Below are 16,619 nucleotides of genomic sequence, written 5' to 3' on the forward strand. Positions count from 1 at the left end.
TGAGTTTAGCGTGAAGTGTGTGTACTTAGCATTCTGTAGGGAGAAAGGATGTTGTGGGAACATCTGGCACAAAATAATAAAAAACAAATTCCAACTTTTGTGTAAACTTTTGGTTTATAGGTTTGGGTTTAGCATTATTTAGCTTTCGGAGCATAAAGAGAGGAAAACGCATATGGATCTCACCCCTCTCCATCAGGTTCTAAGATGAGGGCGAGCTCTGTCAGCAGCAGACCAGACAAGAAGTGCTGCTGGCGAAAGGGTACAGATAGCTCAAACATGCTGACCACACCTTGATCCTGCATCGGACATGAGAACGCAGAGCTCTGGAAACAATAATCAGGGAGAAAAGGTCCAACAAATGTGACTAATTATAAGACACAGTTATACGGCATTCAGACACATTTATACAGAATTCTTACTATTTCTTAAGGGCACCACCTTTGAGGGTAGGAAATCCTGTTTTTTTTTTCCTGTAGACGATGCTGGTTTGTGGTAGACCACTGAGTGGTAACTATAAAGCAGGGTTATTTTCATTCCCACATCATCACGGAGAAATCTTCGTATTATAAGGCAAGCCACATGCATAGTATTTTTGTGGTATGTGTGGGAAAAAGTCTGAAATATGTATAGTAACATAATTCTGTGTAGCTTTAGTATGTCAAAAACAACTAAATGGGACAATAGTATGTACAATATTATATGACTGTAAATATATGGGCTGTACAAAATTTGAATCATGATAACATTGATATATACATCTAGAACAACTGAAGTTATACAGTATAAACTGATCATTTTGCTCAATGTAACTTATGTTACATAAAGTGCCCACATTAATGAATTATCACATTTTGGCATGAGGTGACATGTATACCCATCATGAATGCATAATAAACAATTATTTCTTGATATTTATCATTTATTAAGCAAATATTTACAAATACTTTTACATTTCAAGGCCTTTGGTTATAATATGTGCTGCATTTTGTGTTGCAATTTTGTACATTGGCAAATGTCAAAGCTTCCAAATACTGAATACATAATCATACACCATTGTAACAAACAAAGAATCATTTAGATTATTTGAGGCAGCCCAAATGATCAGAGAGCTCATTTGCATAATATTATATCATATCACTACAGCAAAGGCTAATATTTGGATAATGATTTACATAATCATGCTACATAGACCTGTTGTTTCGTACCTGTGAGGTGGTGGAGGAGGTGGAAGGTGAAGGAGATGCTGGGGGACTGAGAGTAGCACATGGCAAATTGAGAGTTACATAGTGCTCATGACTACAGACTATACGCAGAAAGTCCATTCTCAAAGCTGTCAGAGAACTGGGGTTCTGTGCGGTGTGCAGCTTATTGGAGATCTGAACACACACGGAAAAGAAACCATATCACTGAACAGTGCTGTAGGTAAATACTGTTGACAGAAATGCAAGAAGGAACTTGTGTGCCAACACATACCTGTTTATAGTAAGAGCGAATGAGGTTGAACACAAACCCTCGATCCATGAGGGAAAGAAGTTCATTGAGGAAGAAAGCCAGACTGCTGTTTAATCTCTCCACAAGCTCAACATCCTGAAACCCAGACACACACACACACACACACACACACACACACTGAGCACCAAGTGCTATACCCGTTCTTTCAGCAGAGTCAAAAAAACATAACTAGAGTAAATTAAACATGCACTAAAAGAAAGTGGAAAGTTGGAGTGATGGTAACTGTTATATTTAAAAAGCTTTTACCTTGTGATATCTGCTGGCTATATCTGCACTAATGGCACACACTAGGGCTGCAATATCGTCCACAAAGCGGTCAGGGAAACGTTGGCGTCTTGGCATGTCCAGCCGAGAGGTGAGGAACAGGTGGTGGGCCATGCTTTTGACCTGAGAGACAAAGATTCACATATAAAACATCTAAAATAACGCCCATCTTAGAGAAAGGCCAAATCCCTGGTGTGAACTGTGAAGTCATACATTTATCCTCTTCATCCTAAAGGTTCTAGAAAAGTGAACAAATCCATTTCCCCAAATTACATAAAAATATAGTTATGTGACTTCATAATTCCCATCACAATCATGAAGTTGCAGCATATATTGAGTAAACCATCAGAGTAAATTGTAAAGGGGACAAACTATTTTAGTTTATTTTAACATTAATTTGGGGATCCTGGGCCTCTAAAACACCACAAACTGTAATCAATGGTTAGTTTTTGTAGTGTTTGTTCTGGTTTTGTCCTGCTTCAGCAAACAATTAAGATCTTAATAATAATAACAAAAAAAAACACTTTTTATAAAATTCTGAGGATGTTTCCTCCCCATTTTCTAACTCTTCAATCCATTCCACCTTCGAATACACAGAGCTTCTGAATGTAAATAAAAGAGAAAACATTATTTCCCCACAATCATAGACACTACCTTTAACTTCAGAGACTTTTGAAATGTTGACTCCAAAAGTGTGAAGAAAGAGTGGAAGAAATAGAAAGAAAGAGTACTGGGTGAAAGAGATAAAAAACAAGAATGTTATACTAATGGTGTAGTGAGCTGTGGTTCATTCTCATTTAAAGAAAGCCCACATCAGTCAATCACAGACCACAACAAAGTGAGACCCAAGACAGTTTAGACAGGGTGTGAATGGTGCTGTGTTATTGGATCCTTCTGGTATTTTGACCAAAGAATGTCACAGATGTCTCATTAACACCCAAGGGAACTGTGTTAACTTGTAGTAGAGTGGTATAATACACGTTCTTATAGCAAATGAATTAACTGGATTACAATAAGGACCTGTTCATTCGGCTGTTATATTAATTTCCTGTTCTAAGAAACATATCTGCATGGAAAAGAAAACAATATTAATTCAGCCTGTTGGCAGGGCTACATTTCATGCAGTGTGATAAGCTTAGAGGTGAAAGACCTTACATTAAGTAATAATAATTATATATCAACAAGCAATAATAAAAATATAATTGTCTGTTGTGTGGCTTGTGTGGGGCACTACTGGTTCTAGTTGGCTAATCAGGGCTGTTTGGTCTGATTAAATATTAAAAAAAATTAACTTAATAAAGTCATGTACTGAATTTTAACACGGGTGCAAGCTGCTAAGTTTTATTAGAGCAGGTTATTATAGGAACTTATGTATGCATTAAGAAATAGTATGCTGGCCATCAGCTATTATTTTTTTCTACATCACTGTGTATCCTTACCATAAGCTGGAAGAAGAACCAGGCCTGCTGCAGTGCTGCTTCCCTCACTGTACTAGTGCTCACCACCCACTGCAGAGCCAGTTCCTCGTGCAACAACTAAGCAGAGAATAAGAACATTAAACTACACAAAAAATATACAGATCTATTAATAAAACCTCTCTCTCTCTCTCTCTCACACACACACACGCCCAGTGATGTCAAAGGAACGATGACAAGATGATTCAAGGATGGACTGAAACAAAGCGGTATGTTATTTTACCTTCCTGGCGATGTGTCTGGAAGGTTGTGAGAGGAAGGAGGCACTCTCGATGAAGGCTGACATGCGGTTAGCCCCCCGCTCACTGGCCTGTTGCAACGGCCACGGGGATGAGGATGAAGATGATGAGAGAGAAAATTAAAAAATGAGGAAGCATGCTCTGATGGAATCAAGGGCAGTTGGACCCTTTACAAACAAACTGAACAGAAAAGAAATCTGAAAGGAAAATTCAACTGAAGAAAAACAAAAACAGAATGAGGGAGTTAAAAATAAGAAATGAATAAAAACACAGATTGACCCAATCGGCTCCATGATGTGCTGCTTATCATTTGTTAAACAATTATTAATGACCATGATTTATGATTCAACTGTGCTATGTTTCTAACTGTAACTGCTCAAGCGATATCTTTGACAAGCAGCCGACATGAAGGAATCTGTGATATAAGAAAATATGGCATCTAAAAAAAGCAAAGAGGCAGCAGTGAAAGAAATACGACTGATGAAGAGGTGATGAACAAAGAAGTGTTGCCTTGACCACACATGGACTTTTGCATGTATGTCTCACACACCCTGACACAAACCCAGCATATTAGTAAGGGGAAGCACAGAGAGAAACATGTGTAATTGGAAAACATAAATGTACAGTTTATAGGAGAACAAAGATTAATAGAAGAACAGGGTACCATCAACTGGACACGAGGGTGTACAAGAGTTTGACAATATGATTAGATTTATTAGTTAATATTAAAGGGGATATCAGGTAGTAACAGTAAAGGAGGAAGAGACATTGAGATATAGGATAGTAACAAAGGAAGGTGATATTGGGCTGTATATTATAAAAAGTGGAGGGTGATACTGGGGTATAAGGTAGTAATAGGAAAGTAAGGTGATATCAGACTATAAGCTGGTAATATGAGGGGAGGCAGGTGAAACTGGGGTAGAGTAGAAATGGGAAAACAGGGTTGGTATTGGGGTATAGGGTAAGATTCAGCACCTGCTTGAGCTCACAGCTGGAGTTGGGGTTCCGTCGGAGCACGGCTCTTGAGCCCCCAGGAGCATAAGCAGAGTTTACCCAGGAGTGAGAGCGGTCTATTCCCTGCTCATCCACAAACGACACACAGGAAAACACACACACACAGCGACATAGGAGAGGGCACGGTCAGCAGGGCACTGATAAGAAGGCCAGGGAGTAGTCTGGGAGGGGGCATGGTCAAGTGGTCAAGACGCAGAAAGGGGAGGACTACAGAGTTGCCACAGTGTAGCGCGGCAAATGTAACCTTCAGCAGAGTAATGCACGGTCCCGAACAGGAAGCAGCTCAACCACAGGCATGCACGTCTACCTCCAGCAACCAACGCAGGAAGAGCCTGCTCTTTTCATCCCACATAAACAGGAAAAACAGCGGGAGGGCTGGAGCCACAGAACGGCCCTCATACAGGAAAGGGCTATAGAGCGAGAGCCCCTCACTGTGTACAAAAACCCATTATACTAATCTAAGCATTCTAAAAATACCCCTGCTGTGTAATGAATAAGAGAGATTTAGGAAGCAGTGCTTCTGAACTATCTGTTATTAAGTGACTCCACAGGAGACCAAGAGGGAAGGGACCCACCTTGCTGCCAATGATCCTCTGCACCTCTTCATCTGGCGAGGCCGGAGTAGAAGCTAGATCAGGGTTGGAGTTGCTGATGCTCTTGGAGCGTGACAGGTGCAGACTGCTGGGGCGGCCTGTTGCTCGGGATAATGTGGCATACTGGATGGGAAGCTCATATGAAGGTGCGCCCACTGAGAAGAGCAATGAACAGACACTCATTTCATACGGGAAGTTCACAATGTTTGAAAATATGTTTAATTGCTCTCGGGCTGATAGAACTGAACCTGGTTCACGGTGCTTGGAGTTTAAACTCTAAAGTCCCTAACATTCTAATATTAAGTAAGAGTAAAATGTGTGTGTGTGTGTGTGTGTTTCTTAGTTTAGTTAATTAATTAAAGGAGACACATAATGCAAAACTAACTTTCTGAGTGCTTTATTTCCACTTGGGTCTTTACTGCTCCTATAAACACTCCAATCACGAAAAAAACCCATCCTTTTTCAGTTGAAAGAGTCAGTAGTCATATGCTTCTACGACCCGTTTGGATGGCTACCCCATTGTAACGTCACACTAGGTAAATTTGCATAGATCCACCCTGGCATTCTTGAAGGTGTTTGTGCATGCGGAGCCGGACCACCCTATACACTCACTATGCACATTGTGTTCAGCCCCGCACATTAACAAAGGCCCCCCTCGTCTCAAGTTAGGGACAGTTTGTGTATAATCAGAAGATGAAGAGAAACTATCCTTCAGGAAAAGATAAGAGGAAAAAACAGTAAACAAAACCGCACACAGCTGTGGGAATATATTTAGAGGTGGCGTGCACTGCGCAGCTCCTGTCTATGACCGTAAATGCCTCACAGTGCCACAGTGTCATAAATCAAACTTTGAATTTGAAAAGTGAACATGTACAAATACTGATGTATGTATAGTGTCTAGTAGTCGTTTAAACTTCTCCAAACACATCAGTACAGTCTAAAACTGCTTACTATTTCATACCACCTTAAAATAATTGATAGTTATTTGTCCAATGCTAAGTTGAGTTCTTTGAAATTTCAGTTGCATCTTAAATGCTGCCGTTATATTCACACAATCACACTAACACCGGCATATTTGAAGTTTTCGTTAAACAGTGAAGCAGTTACAGGTGCTGGGACAAAACTACAGCTTCATTTAAGGTGGCACAAAGATGCAAGCTGGAAAAGAAACAGCTACGTTTGCTTCTTTTTCTTCTGTTCCACCTTAAGGACTGCAGATGTTACCAAATCAGATAAATGCTTGGACTGGGTGGGGTGTGGCCAGCAAGTACGTATTTGCATAAAGGTGACAGAGCCCTCATTCTGACAGAGGCTCATTCTTAAAGAGACTGAAACTGGCAAGAATAGAGCTGGTGATATCTCTTTATGTGAGAGTGATTTTGTGCAAAGAACTTTATGAACATGTTATGAATAGACCTATTCTAACTTGTTTAAAAAGAGGTATAATATGTCCCCTTTAATACATTGATTCATTAAAAAGAACATTGTAGTTTGTGGTAAATAAGTACGGCAGGAAACATTAGAAAAAACTAAAGTAAAACTATTATAATAAAAACAGAAATCTGACAAGTAGTAACTGCTTGATTCCTATCAACTCCACTGTGGACAAGTATGGCTTATCTTTAAATATATATTTGTTATAATACATTTACTTTTTACATTTTTTATTATATATATATATTTTGCAGTGAAAAATCTCTGTACCAAAACAATTCAGTTTAGTTAGATGTCTCACCTGTAGAGGGCGATGTAGGCTCTGTGGTAGGCAGATGGAAGCAGTAGTGGATGTAGGAGGCCAAAAGACTGTTACGGCCGTGCTGGTCCTGGTTTCCCTCTAAATTTTTATGGATCTGGTTTACCAGGAGAGCCATTGCTTCAAAAGCAGCCCGGCCCAAGTTCACTGTTTGAAGATGAACAAGAAAAAAGCATTTGAGAAGTAAAGACTAAGTATAACCAAATACATTTATACTAAAGGGTTGATGGCCGCGTCTAGTTTGGAGGTATGTTTAAATGGAAACATGAATTTTAATGTCAGCACTTTAAACTATTTACTATAACTTTACTGGAAATGTATTGTGTTACTTATTGGTCGTCATATAAAATATATTTACTGCGTTGTGCTGCAAGGACATGGCCCTTTGAACACAAATACAAGATTTATTAAACTTTGTGAAAACTTAAGGGGTTCATACCAATCTGGCCAGCAATGACGGGAGGGTGGACAATGAGGAGTATAAGTTTGTTCAGCAGCTGGTGTAGGAATCTAACGCAAGTATCCAACAGTGCTCCCTTTAGGGCTCCCATACTGGCTTTCAGTTCTGCCTCAACATTGGCCTCAGTGATGATGACATCCTTCAGTCTGAATGGGAATGAGTATTCCTCCAGCACATACACCAAAGTAAAGAACTTATCCAGGTGAGGATCCTACACACATTTAATACAAGTTACGAACCCGAATCCAACACAAAACATCTGCTCATTAGGTATGCGTTGCTATTGGAATAAATTACCTGAGTGTGAACTGAGGAAGCAGCAGTTACTTCTACATTGAACACTCCTTTGTGATTGTCCACCCACTTCATTCCCGGGAGCTGCACCTGAAACAAACATTGATTTTAGTGCATTAAAGCTGCTCACAGTCACAGCACAGAGAGAAAATTTCAAACATATATCAAAACAAGTTGTTTAACTTAAGTGTCTCTTTAAATCATAGTTTAAAAATAAAAATATGGGTAACACATTACAATAAGAGTACATTAACTAACGGTACTTAAGAAAATCTTAAATAATAAGACAGTAAAAAGCATTATTAATGATTAAATAAAGTCATAATTAATCATTAAATAATGAAAGAAACAAGAACAAACATTATATTTATATAAAATCCTAAAAAATGCTTGTTAATGGTAGTTCTTGTTTATTATCATTTATTATTATGATTAAAGGTGACATTATCTAACAATTTAGCAAGGTTTATTACAGTTTAAATATCACGAATTTTGCACCCTTATTGTAAAATGTTACCAAAATGTGACATTATTGCTCAGGAAAGAGCTATAATAATACTTTGGGTTTTTTTCTACTACATTTTGTTAAATAACAAAGTAGTTGGACCTCAACCTGCAACATCTGTGTCATGCAACAGATTATCACACTCAATTCCGACACATTTTATTCCTGCAGCCAAAATGATTTTCTATGATACTTCAAAACATGACACAGCTGACAGATCTTGAAGCAGAAAGGCACTCCTTTATGTGCTTGAACCACATGAATCAGCCAAATCTGATTCAGAACCCCCTAAAAATTTAAATCTTCTACCAGAGGAGTCTCAGCCTTAAAGGATTAATGGAGGATTTTAAGCAAATAAGAATTGCAGGCTTAAACCAGGACCACTGCCTTACATCAGGGGTGAGGACAGAGTAGCTGGGTGGGGGTTTCTCCACAGATACTGGTAAGCTGAAAGACCCAGTGCGCAGTCGGCCATGCTGCATCAGAGGAATCCACTGTGGAGAGCAACACAGATTTTCATTAAACTACTCATATTTAAAATATATACACAATTTACTTTACATTTCTATATCACACGCTAAACCATAGTGTACAACTAAAAAAAAATCCTTCTTGACATTCAAACAAGTAAAGAGAGAGAGAGCGTGTGGGTATTTCACAGCAGGGGTCTGGCAGGAGAATTTAGGGAATTCTCAGAGATGAAGGAAGAGAGCATTATGTGGCAGGGTCGCACAGAGGTAAGTGATTCAGGGAAGAGTGCCTAAGGCAGAGTGGTTGCGCTAGGGGAGTGTGACAGTCAGTATAAAACAAGGGAGGGGAGAGGGGTGGGATGTAGAAGGGTACTCACAGTGTAGCCTACGGGGGTCTCCAATGGTGTGTTCTGCTTGGGCTGACAGCTGATGTGGTAGAAGGTGAAAAGCAGGTGGTGGTTGTCAGTAAGGTTGGCAGGAATCTTCATTTTAAATTCCTCGTAGAACTCAGGAGACCTAGGCAAAAAAGCAGAGTGATATACAGAGATAAAGACAGAAGAAACGTTACAAAAAATAACCATATACACCTTAAGTATGAAAACTCATCTGTGGGCAATGTCACTTACTTGTCATGGTAAATAACTGGTGTATATGCTTCTTTAAAAAACTCTGCACAGCTGGATTTCCCAAAGATGACCTGATTTAAAAACATTAACACAAATGTTAGAGCTTGAGCACTACCTCTGAAACACCATTAGGTGGCACTCAAATATCACAGTTTATAAACCATATTTACTACTGTACTGCTTTGTATTTGCAGACTACAAAATAGTAAAAGACATTTAAGAGTTGAACATAAGGTTTCAAAAACTTCACTAATAGATTGTGAAAAGAGCATCAATATATATAACATTTCTGAATAAATTTCAAACACTACTAAACAAAAGAGACGAGAGAAAGGTGAAGAGCCTTTACTGAATGAAGAGTAAACTCCCAAAAAGTTGATATATCTCCTATCATTGCAGCAGCCTACTACAGTTTCTGACTGTGGTCCATCGGCTGATCTGCATTTCACACTGCATTTCTCCAAAGTTCTGGACCCCAAAGGACCAAGCAAATAGCAGGTATGATTTGGGTTATTTATCATTCTCAGGATGGTGGTGTGTAAGGGTGTTTTGTTGCGGTGGTATGAGTGGATTAGACATAGCAGGGCTGCTAAATAGTCCACCAACCAAAAATACCCTGCCAACAGCATTCTATGGGCAGTGCCCATTGACCACTGATGAAGGAGTAGAGGATGACCTACACAAACACAACACAAAGACTGCATCTACAAGGTGGACCAACAATTTAGAACAGATAGGGAGTAGAGGGTGTATAAAACTTCAGCAGATTTGCTGTGTCACTCGTACCAGAACGTCACAACCTAACACACAACCACCACGTCAGTGTCACAGCAGTGCTGAGAATGATCAACCACCCAAATCATAGCTGCTATGTTGAGGTCTTGATCTTTGAAAAACAGGGATAAAGGGGGCAAAGAAAGTATGCAGAGCAACAAGTGGTCTATATTTTTAACTGTGTGAGTGTATATAAAAAAGACTAACTCTACACATTCTTGTAATCTGTCATTATTTTTAACTCAGCCAATGTAACAATAAGGCACCCAAAGATGTACAAATGTAAATAAACAAACCAATTATACAAGTAATCAATAGTCACAGCCCTAAAAACAGCATAAGACACAAAGGTATGATAGTGTGTTTGTGTGTGGTTGCGCATACTCACAGACATAGCCTGACTGGGATCCTCTCCTGCCATGAACTGCATCTTCACGGCAATGTTACGAACAGAGCCCTGTCTACTGCTGAAGTTTAAACTCTGAGGATACACATACAGCAGGTTCCTATAGAGAAAGTAAAACAACCCATCAACTCTTTTTGTAAGTCACAAACTATTCCATGTAAACTCCATGTTAACTCTCTGATTTAATATACGCAATAAAAAAAATAATAAAAGATTTGAAAAAAGGTTTGAGTAAGGTTACTCAAACAGCTATTCATATCAGATACACAAATATAACATATGCAGTGTGGGAATAAATTGAAAGAAAAGTGTATTCCCCTGTCTTTTCTAAATATTTTTAAGCATGTGACAATATCAGAGAATGTCATGACACAAGCAGCTGATATACAGGGAGATAACAGGAGATAACAGTGCAAATAATAAGACTCAGATGTTCTGCAGGTCAGCTGGTGTTAAGTTAAGCTGCAAATGCCATAAACACAATGAAAAATTGTTACTATGTGTATTAATGCTATAGCAAAGTTATAGGCAACAAATATGTTACAGCCCAAGCACGCACACACATGTATATATAAATAAAACAAAAAGCAAAAGAATTTATCCTCAGTTTATCCCCAGACAGGAAAAATATTATTTATAATGTTAGGGTGATGTTGCTCTTCTTTTTTATTTTTTTTTTATTAATTTTGTTATTTATGCAAAAAAAAAAAAATTAGTAATGTTCATTAAAAATGTACACTCTAGCAGAAAAATGATGAACATCTTACATAAATCACCAATGTTAATTAAAGTGGACGTGTGTGAGGTGTATTGGAGCAGGGACAGCACTACAAAGGGCAGGGATATTACTGTATTAAAACTGGAAAAATGACACTAAAGAAAAAGAAAAAAGAAAATGATGAAACGGACCCTGAACGTGCCTAAACATCAAAGAACAGCTTGACACACATCCACGGGTGACGTAGACGTGTACAAGAGCATTAAACCGTGGATGTGCTATTTTGAGTTAAGACCCAAAGGCAAGGCGGATGATGAAACAAGTATGAAAGAGCGTGACCTTAAAACTTTTAACTTTTGGCTAAATCAAACAGTGAACAGGTGATTGCACCATGTATGCTTTAACCTTTCTCACACATTTTCTCACTATTCTCATCCACTGGAGAATTCAATACAAACACTTCAAAAAGCTAACAATCTAGAAACAAAAACAACATTTTCTTTTTCACAAATAATATCCTGCCTATCACTATATTAAATATGGATTGATGTTTTTGGGAGCGAAGTAGGAACATAAAGGAGCAAGTGTTCCTACAGACAGTATGTGGCATGAGCCTGAGCGAGTACACAGAGTATGTCAAAGCTCTGACCTTTGCCTGAACTACAAAACAAGGTTCCACATTCCGATAAACACACTTTCTGACTGTGATTGGACTCCTGCTCAGCTCCAAGCTCAGTGTGGAGTATATAAGAGCTGCTATGGATCATCAAGAGGCAGTTAGAGGCATGTAGAGCTGCAGGTAAAGACAGAGAAGAAAAACAAGATCTACTGCACAAAAAGAAGCTCTGAATGAAAGCCACCTCTCCCATCTTGATCCAAGACAGCGACTATTACAATTATAACACTTCTGTATTTTGTATTTCAAACCAATAATTAGAGCGACTCGGTTGACCAACGCTCAGCTGTTCAAGAACGCCACACATCATCTGTGTGTCAACTCTCCACAGTGACCAAAGGATGTGGTCTATTCTGTGCATTTGCGTTTGTGTACGGGCATATGGCGTGTCCTCCTCTCCTCTGAGGCCACAGCGTGAGACCCAGCTGGCCAAGGCAGACGAGGTGAATGTGCTGATGTACGGCGTGCTGCAGTTAAGTGAGTCGCTGCACCACATGTATCAGAGTACTGAAGCTAAGCTTGCCAGGGTTGCCCGAGAAATCAAGAACACAGAGAGTGTGGTGCAACACCTGGGACAGGACATGGAAGAGGCAGCTCGAGTTGAGGGCCAGATTAAAGAGGGGCTCAGCTTTATCCAGGTGAACACTGAACACATTAACAATAACATCAGTAATAACAAAGTACGGTCGGCTCAATATGCTGACACACATCTGAAAAGTTGATAGCCTTTCACAGGACTTCACCCTCAGTTAAAGTGAAGGACTAAACAGCTGTTGTGTTTTGCAGGCTCAGACGGCAGCGCTGCAAGCCCAAGGTCAGCAGACAATGGGACTGGTCAACAGCGTAGGGCAGGAAGATGCAGAGCTAAAGCAAAAGCTGAACAACATGGAGGAACAACTCAGTATCTCCAATCCTGCCAGCATCAGCGCACTAAAGGTGTGTAGCCAAATCACATCACCTCCTTGAGTCTTCTAAATTTGATTGACAGTTTCTATTACTCATTAGTTTCAAAAATTTCTTGCCCGAGGGTTTTTTTTAAGCACTAAATTCCTGCTATACCAGTAACAATCTATTACTGCGACATAAACAGTGAATAACACCAGTGTCTGTACTGCTAACCTGTACTGCATTCAAACTGAAAAACCTCTCACTAACTAAAATCGCTTTCTGACAGGAAACGACCCAGAAGCACAACACCATTTTAAAGGACTTGAAGAGCTGGACATTGCAACAGATAAGGCAACTAGAAAGGCAGACTCAGCAGCTGGCAAAGCTACAGAAACGAACAAACGTGAGTACGCTTCCATTATAATGTTCACTTTACGATTCATTACAAGCACCTGTGTGATCAGTAACTGACAGGACTGGTAACTCATGTCATTGCTTGCTTCTCTTTTTAGATTGTGTCGTAATGTCTGAAGGTGTTTCTGTACAACAACGGGACAGTCACCCAGGAAGACGAGGCACTTCCTCAACACTCCCAACTAAACCTAACCCTAACAAAGACAAAATGTAAATAGACAAATCTTTAGCTTTGTATTGGTGATAAAGATTTAAAAGTTGTTTTGTACCAGATTTAATGCACTATTGTTTTTGTTTTCTAACTTATAATAATTTAAAATATATATATATATTTTAACAAAATACTAGAGAGTGGTTGTATTTCTTTGTAAACTTTGTGCACAAAATAAAAAAGCCAGAGGTAGAAATGCCTTAAAAACAGTCTGCATGCAAATATGTGTGTGTTGCAAAGCACAACATAAACTTTGGATCCCTCTTTTCAAAACCAGTCATGAAAGCACTTTGGCACATTTTACAACAGCAAAACATTCATTTAAACTAGTGTTGAAGCAAGGACAACAGCTCAAGTGTAATTCAAGTGATATGTACTGTCATCATTGTAATGTGCGCGATGGCTGCATAGTAAAGACAGATTATACACATTCTGGATATTGCAATAATAATAATAATAAATATTAAATGTAAAACAAATGCAAAAATGTATTGTTCACGAGTGTCCAAATATATGTGCCACAAATTTAGTCAACAAAACATCTACCAGAGTGTGTGCTGTGTGATGATTCTAAACCTTAAAAAGACTGCAATTGTCAAATGACAAGAGCTCCAATTTAAATCCATCTTATAAATATCATTATAAATGCCGTTGTCTAAACTAGCTTTGATTAGGGAACTTAATCCAAATCTAGGCTATTATATACTACTTATTATCTAGCATTATTTTATTGAATTATTTTTTTTGTGTACTTTTATGTACTTTCAATGGCAAATTTTCAACAGAATAATATGAGTAAGCATGAAGACAAACTAAAATAATTCAATGAAAACACAGAGAATGCATGGCTGATAAGTTCCGCAATATTACATATTAATATATTTATATGTACTGGTCTAAACTGCGAATGCTGAAGAGGCAGACAGTGCAAACACACTAATAGACATTAGTGATGTTAACACAAGAAGAACTATTAACACATTTCCCTAGTTCAGTGGTTCTCAAACCTTTTCTATCATTCCCCACCTCAGATAAAGGGGAACAGCCACTTGTCCCATAAAATGTTCAAATTACAGAAAATTCTAATTAAAAGAAAGTCTTACAAAAAGTCTAATTAAACTGTGCTTGAGTTTCTCACTTTTCAATCTGTGCAAAAATAATCAAAGGCAGGTGCAAGGACGTAGGAGTGAGTTTGATATTGGTGAGGGACATATTTGCTGTGTCAAAGCCCACCCATACCCAAAATATTAGCTATAAGCTGGTTCCATGTAGATAAGGCAGTACAATACTGCATTTAAAATGATGTGGAAAATCATTTGATTAACATTAACGTTAGAGAGTGAGACTGTGTCCCAAACAATGCACTATGGACTTTACATACTACACTACAGAAAGCACTGCTAAGGGTGGTAGCTATATATGTATTTTCATACTATTCAGAGTAGCATTGTGCAGTTTTTGACACAGCCAGAGACTAACGTTAACCTGCTACATGTTTAGAGCACTTTCTCACAACCTAAACACAGCTAATATTAACGTTAACTAACTCTCAGATCCTCCTATGGTTCCCTAAAAGTTATATACAAGCCGCTTTCATCTGTTGTGCTCTTATTACTGACCTCAAGCCCTAAACGCGCTAATCTCGGTGGCACATTTTCAAAATAAAAGTTTGATAATAAAAGCATATTTCGGTTCCAGGCAAGCTACGTTTTTCTGGGGTCCTGCTCTTTTATCAGGTTTAAGGGCTATTAATGAATCCATTATAAGTGGGTGCTTTTTACTGAGTAAGCTTTATAGGCAAAACACAAAGGCATTAATAAAGAAATGCTCATTCCTTGTTCCCCATCTGCAATACCTACCACAGAGGCCCTTGCCTTACTAGTGGGGTTCACCCCACACTTTGAAAAATGCTGCCCTAGTTTGACTGATAACTGTATGCTGCTATAATCAATTCTAGCTCTCTTGTTCAAATATAGCTCTTGTGGAGAGTTCAATGATGGCTCTGCTGATAGGTTATTGAATAGTTATGTCCAGCTAATAATTCAGTTATTATAATTAATAATCAGTTACAAGCAGAACTCAACGGACAATGCCTGGCTTTGTCACTAATATCAGTAACAATAGCAAGGAAGCATGCTCTTGGTAGACTATACTCTACAATGTTTGTGAAAACTATGGCTAAATAAAACAGTGAACTGCAAACAAAAAGTGTTGAGCAGAAATTTACTAATAACTTACAAGAGGAAATCCACAAGAGAACAAGAGTGTAGCATCTGCAAAGAATTTTATAAACCACTGATTTTATTATTATTGGCATGACATAACATAGAATATGCTACAACATAGAACATGTAGCAACAGTCCCTCTTGCTCAATGCCAGTGATAAAAGCTAAAATGTTGCTATCACTCATTTAAAAAGACCTGAAAATCAAGGCTATGGAAAGTGAACATTTAAATACAGCAAATGTTATCAATTCATAAAGGCAAATGTTCTAGAAAGGAAAGTAACCTCAAAGCAAAATATTTTGATTAATCACCAATTAATGATTTAAATAAATGTACAGAATGACTTAGGCCAACTGTCTCATCATTCTGTATCTCTGTATATGTAGCCATTTAGACAGGTTTTTTTTTAAGTGTGTATATAGAGAGAGTCTGACCTGTAAGTGGTGTGAGGGGTATAAACATAGCGTGCGGGGAACTCCAGCACCTCCTTGGTGGGACGTACACGCAGATCAGGGTATGGCTTCACATGGAGAAGCTCAGGAGACAGACAGTAGTGAGGAGCCTCAGGAGCAGGGGAAATATCAATCTTTAACTGAGCTAAAAGAGTGGGAATATACCGCCGTTATTTTAAAGGAATGTTTCCACCAAAACATTAGCAGAGACCTGTGAATATGCTTCCCAGTGTCAATACTGAATGTGTGGCATGTACCTGTGACAGGTCTGAGACGGCGCAGCACTGATGATGGCCTCCTCATGTCAGCAAGAAATTTATAAAGATCCTCATCGCTCAGCCTGTCTCCCTCCTACATACACAACATAGACATAAGAAATATATACTTACACTTTAAATAGGCACTAGAGACCTCTGTGCTTCTGTATTTAGAAACTCACGTTAAGACATTAGCAAAATGTAAATAAACAGCAAATCCTTTATGGAGTATTGAGCAATTAAAACAAACTGGTGAGGCAATATTCTTCTTTTTTGTGCTGTTATCAATTAAATACATTTGAAATATAATTTAACAACACTGCTTCCATTTTATAATTTATATTCAATTACTTTTTTTGGTAACTGGATTTGTATAAAACTTATCAAGCAC

General features: G+C 38.5%; 2 protein-coding genes across 7 annotated transcripts in view; one reads left to right on the top strand and one right to left on the bottom strand.

Annotated features, from left to right (window-relative positions):
* The window catches only part of LOC136699167 (dedicator of cytokinesis protein 7-like), a 66,541-nt gene that overhangs the window by 13,121 nt on the left and 36,801 nt on the right, over positions 1-16,619 (bottom strand). For 2 of the 5 annotated variants that reach the window (XM_066673648.1, XM_066673649.1), the window contains 17 exons: positions 16,229-16,322; positions 15,954-16,116; positions 10,368-10,485; positions 9,206-9,276; positions 8,957-9,095; positions 8,502-8,603; positions 7,608-7,694; positions 7,290-7,521; positions 6,833-6,997; positions 5,080-5,252; positions 4,466-4,567; positions 3,475-3,561; positions 3,216-3,311; positions 1,759-1,899; positions 1,474-1,587; positions 1,206-1,376; positions 184-323 (listed from right to left, as the gene is read on the bottom strand). In XM_066673648.1, the coding sequence (XP_066529745.1) occupies positions 184-323; positions 1,206-1,376; positions 1,474-1,587; positions 1,759-1,899; positions 3,216-3,311; positions 3,475-3,561; positions 4,466-4,567; positions 5,080-5,252; positions 6,833-6,997; positions 7,290-7,521; positions 7,608-7,694; positions 8,502-8,603; positions 8,957-9,095; positions 9,206-9,276; positions 10,368-10,485; positions 15,954-16,116; positions 16,229-16,322 (2,195 nt within the window). The remainder of the gene's footprint in view (positions 1-183; positions 324-1,205; positions 1,377-1,473; positions 1,588-1,758; positions 1,900-3,215; positions 3,312-3,474; positions 3,562-4,465; positions 4,568-5,079; positions 5,253-6,832; positions 6,998-7,289; positions 7,522-7,607; positions 7,695-8,501; positions 8,604-8,956; positions 9,096-9,205; positions 9,277-10,367; positions 10,486-15,953; positions 16,117-16,228; positions 16,323-16,619) is intronic. The other 3 variants (XM_066673650.1, XM_066673651.1, XM_066673652.1) reach the window with 2 other exon arrangements.
* angptl8 (angiopoietin like 8) lies at positions 11,917-13,376 on the top strand. Of its 2 annotated transcripts, XM_066673512.1 has the most exons (4): positions 11,917-12,417; positions 12,566-12,715; positions 12,954-13,070; positions 13,180-13,376. In XM_066673512.1, exons 1-4 carry the CDS (start codon positions 12,121-12,123, stop codon positions 13,189-13,191), a joined length of 576 nt encoding a protein of 191 aa, XP_066529609.1. In that variant the 5' UTR covers positions 11,917-12,120; the 3' UTR covers positions 13,192-13,376. The 2 variants fall into 2 exon arrangements, with proteins under 2 accessions (XP_066529609.1, XP_066529608.1); XM_066673511.1 differs by having other exon boundaries at positions 12,954-13,376.

Source organism: Hoplias malabaricus, chromosome 6 (assembly GCF_029633855.1).
Source record: "Hoplias malabaricus isolate fHopMal1 chromosome 6, fHopMal1.hap1, whole genome shotgun sequence".
Lineage (NCBI taxonomy): Eukaryota > Metazoa > Chordata > Actinopteri > Characiformes > Erythrinidae > Hoplias > Hoplias malabaricus.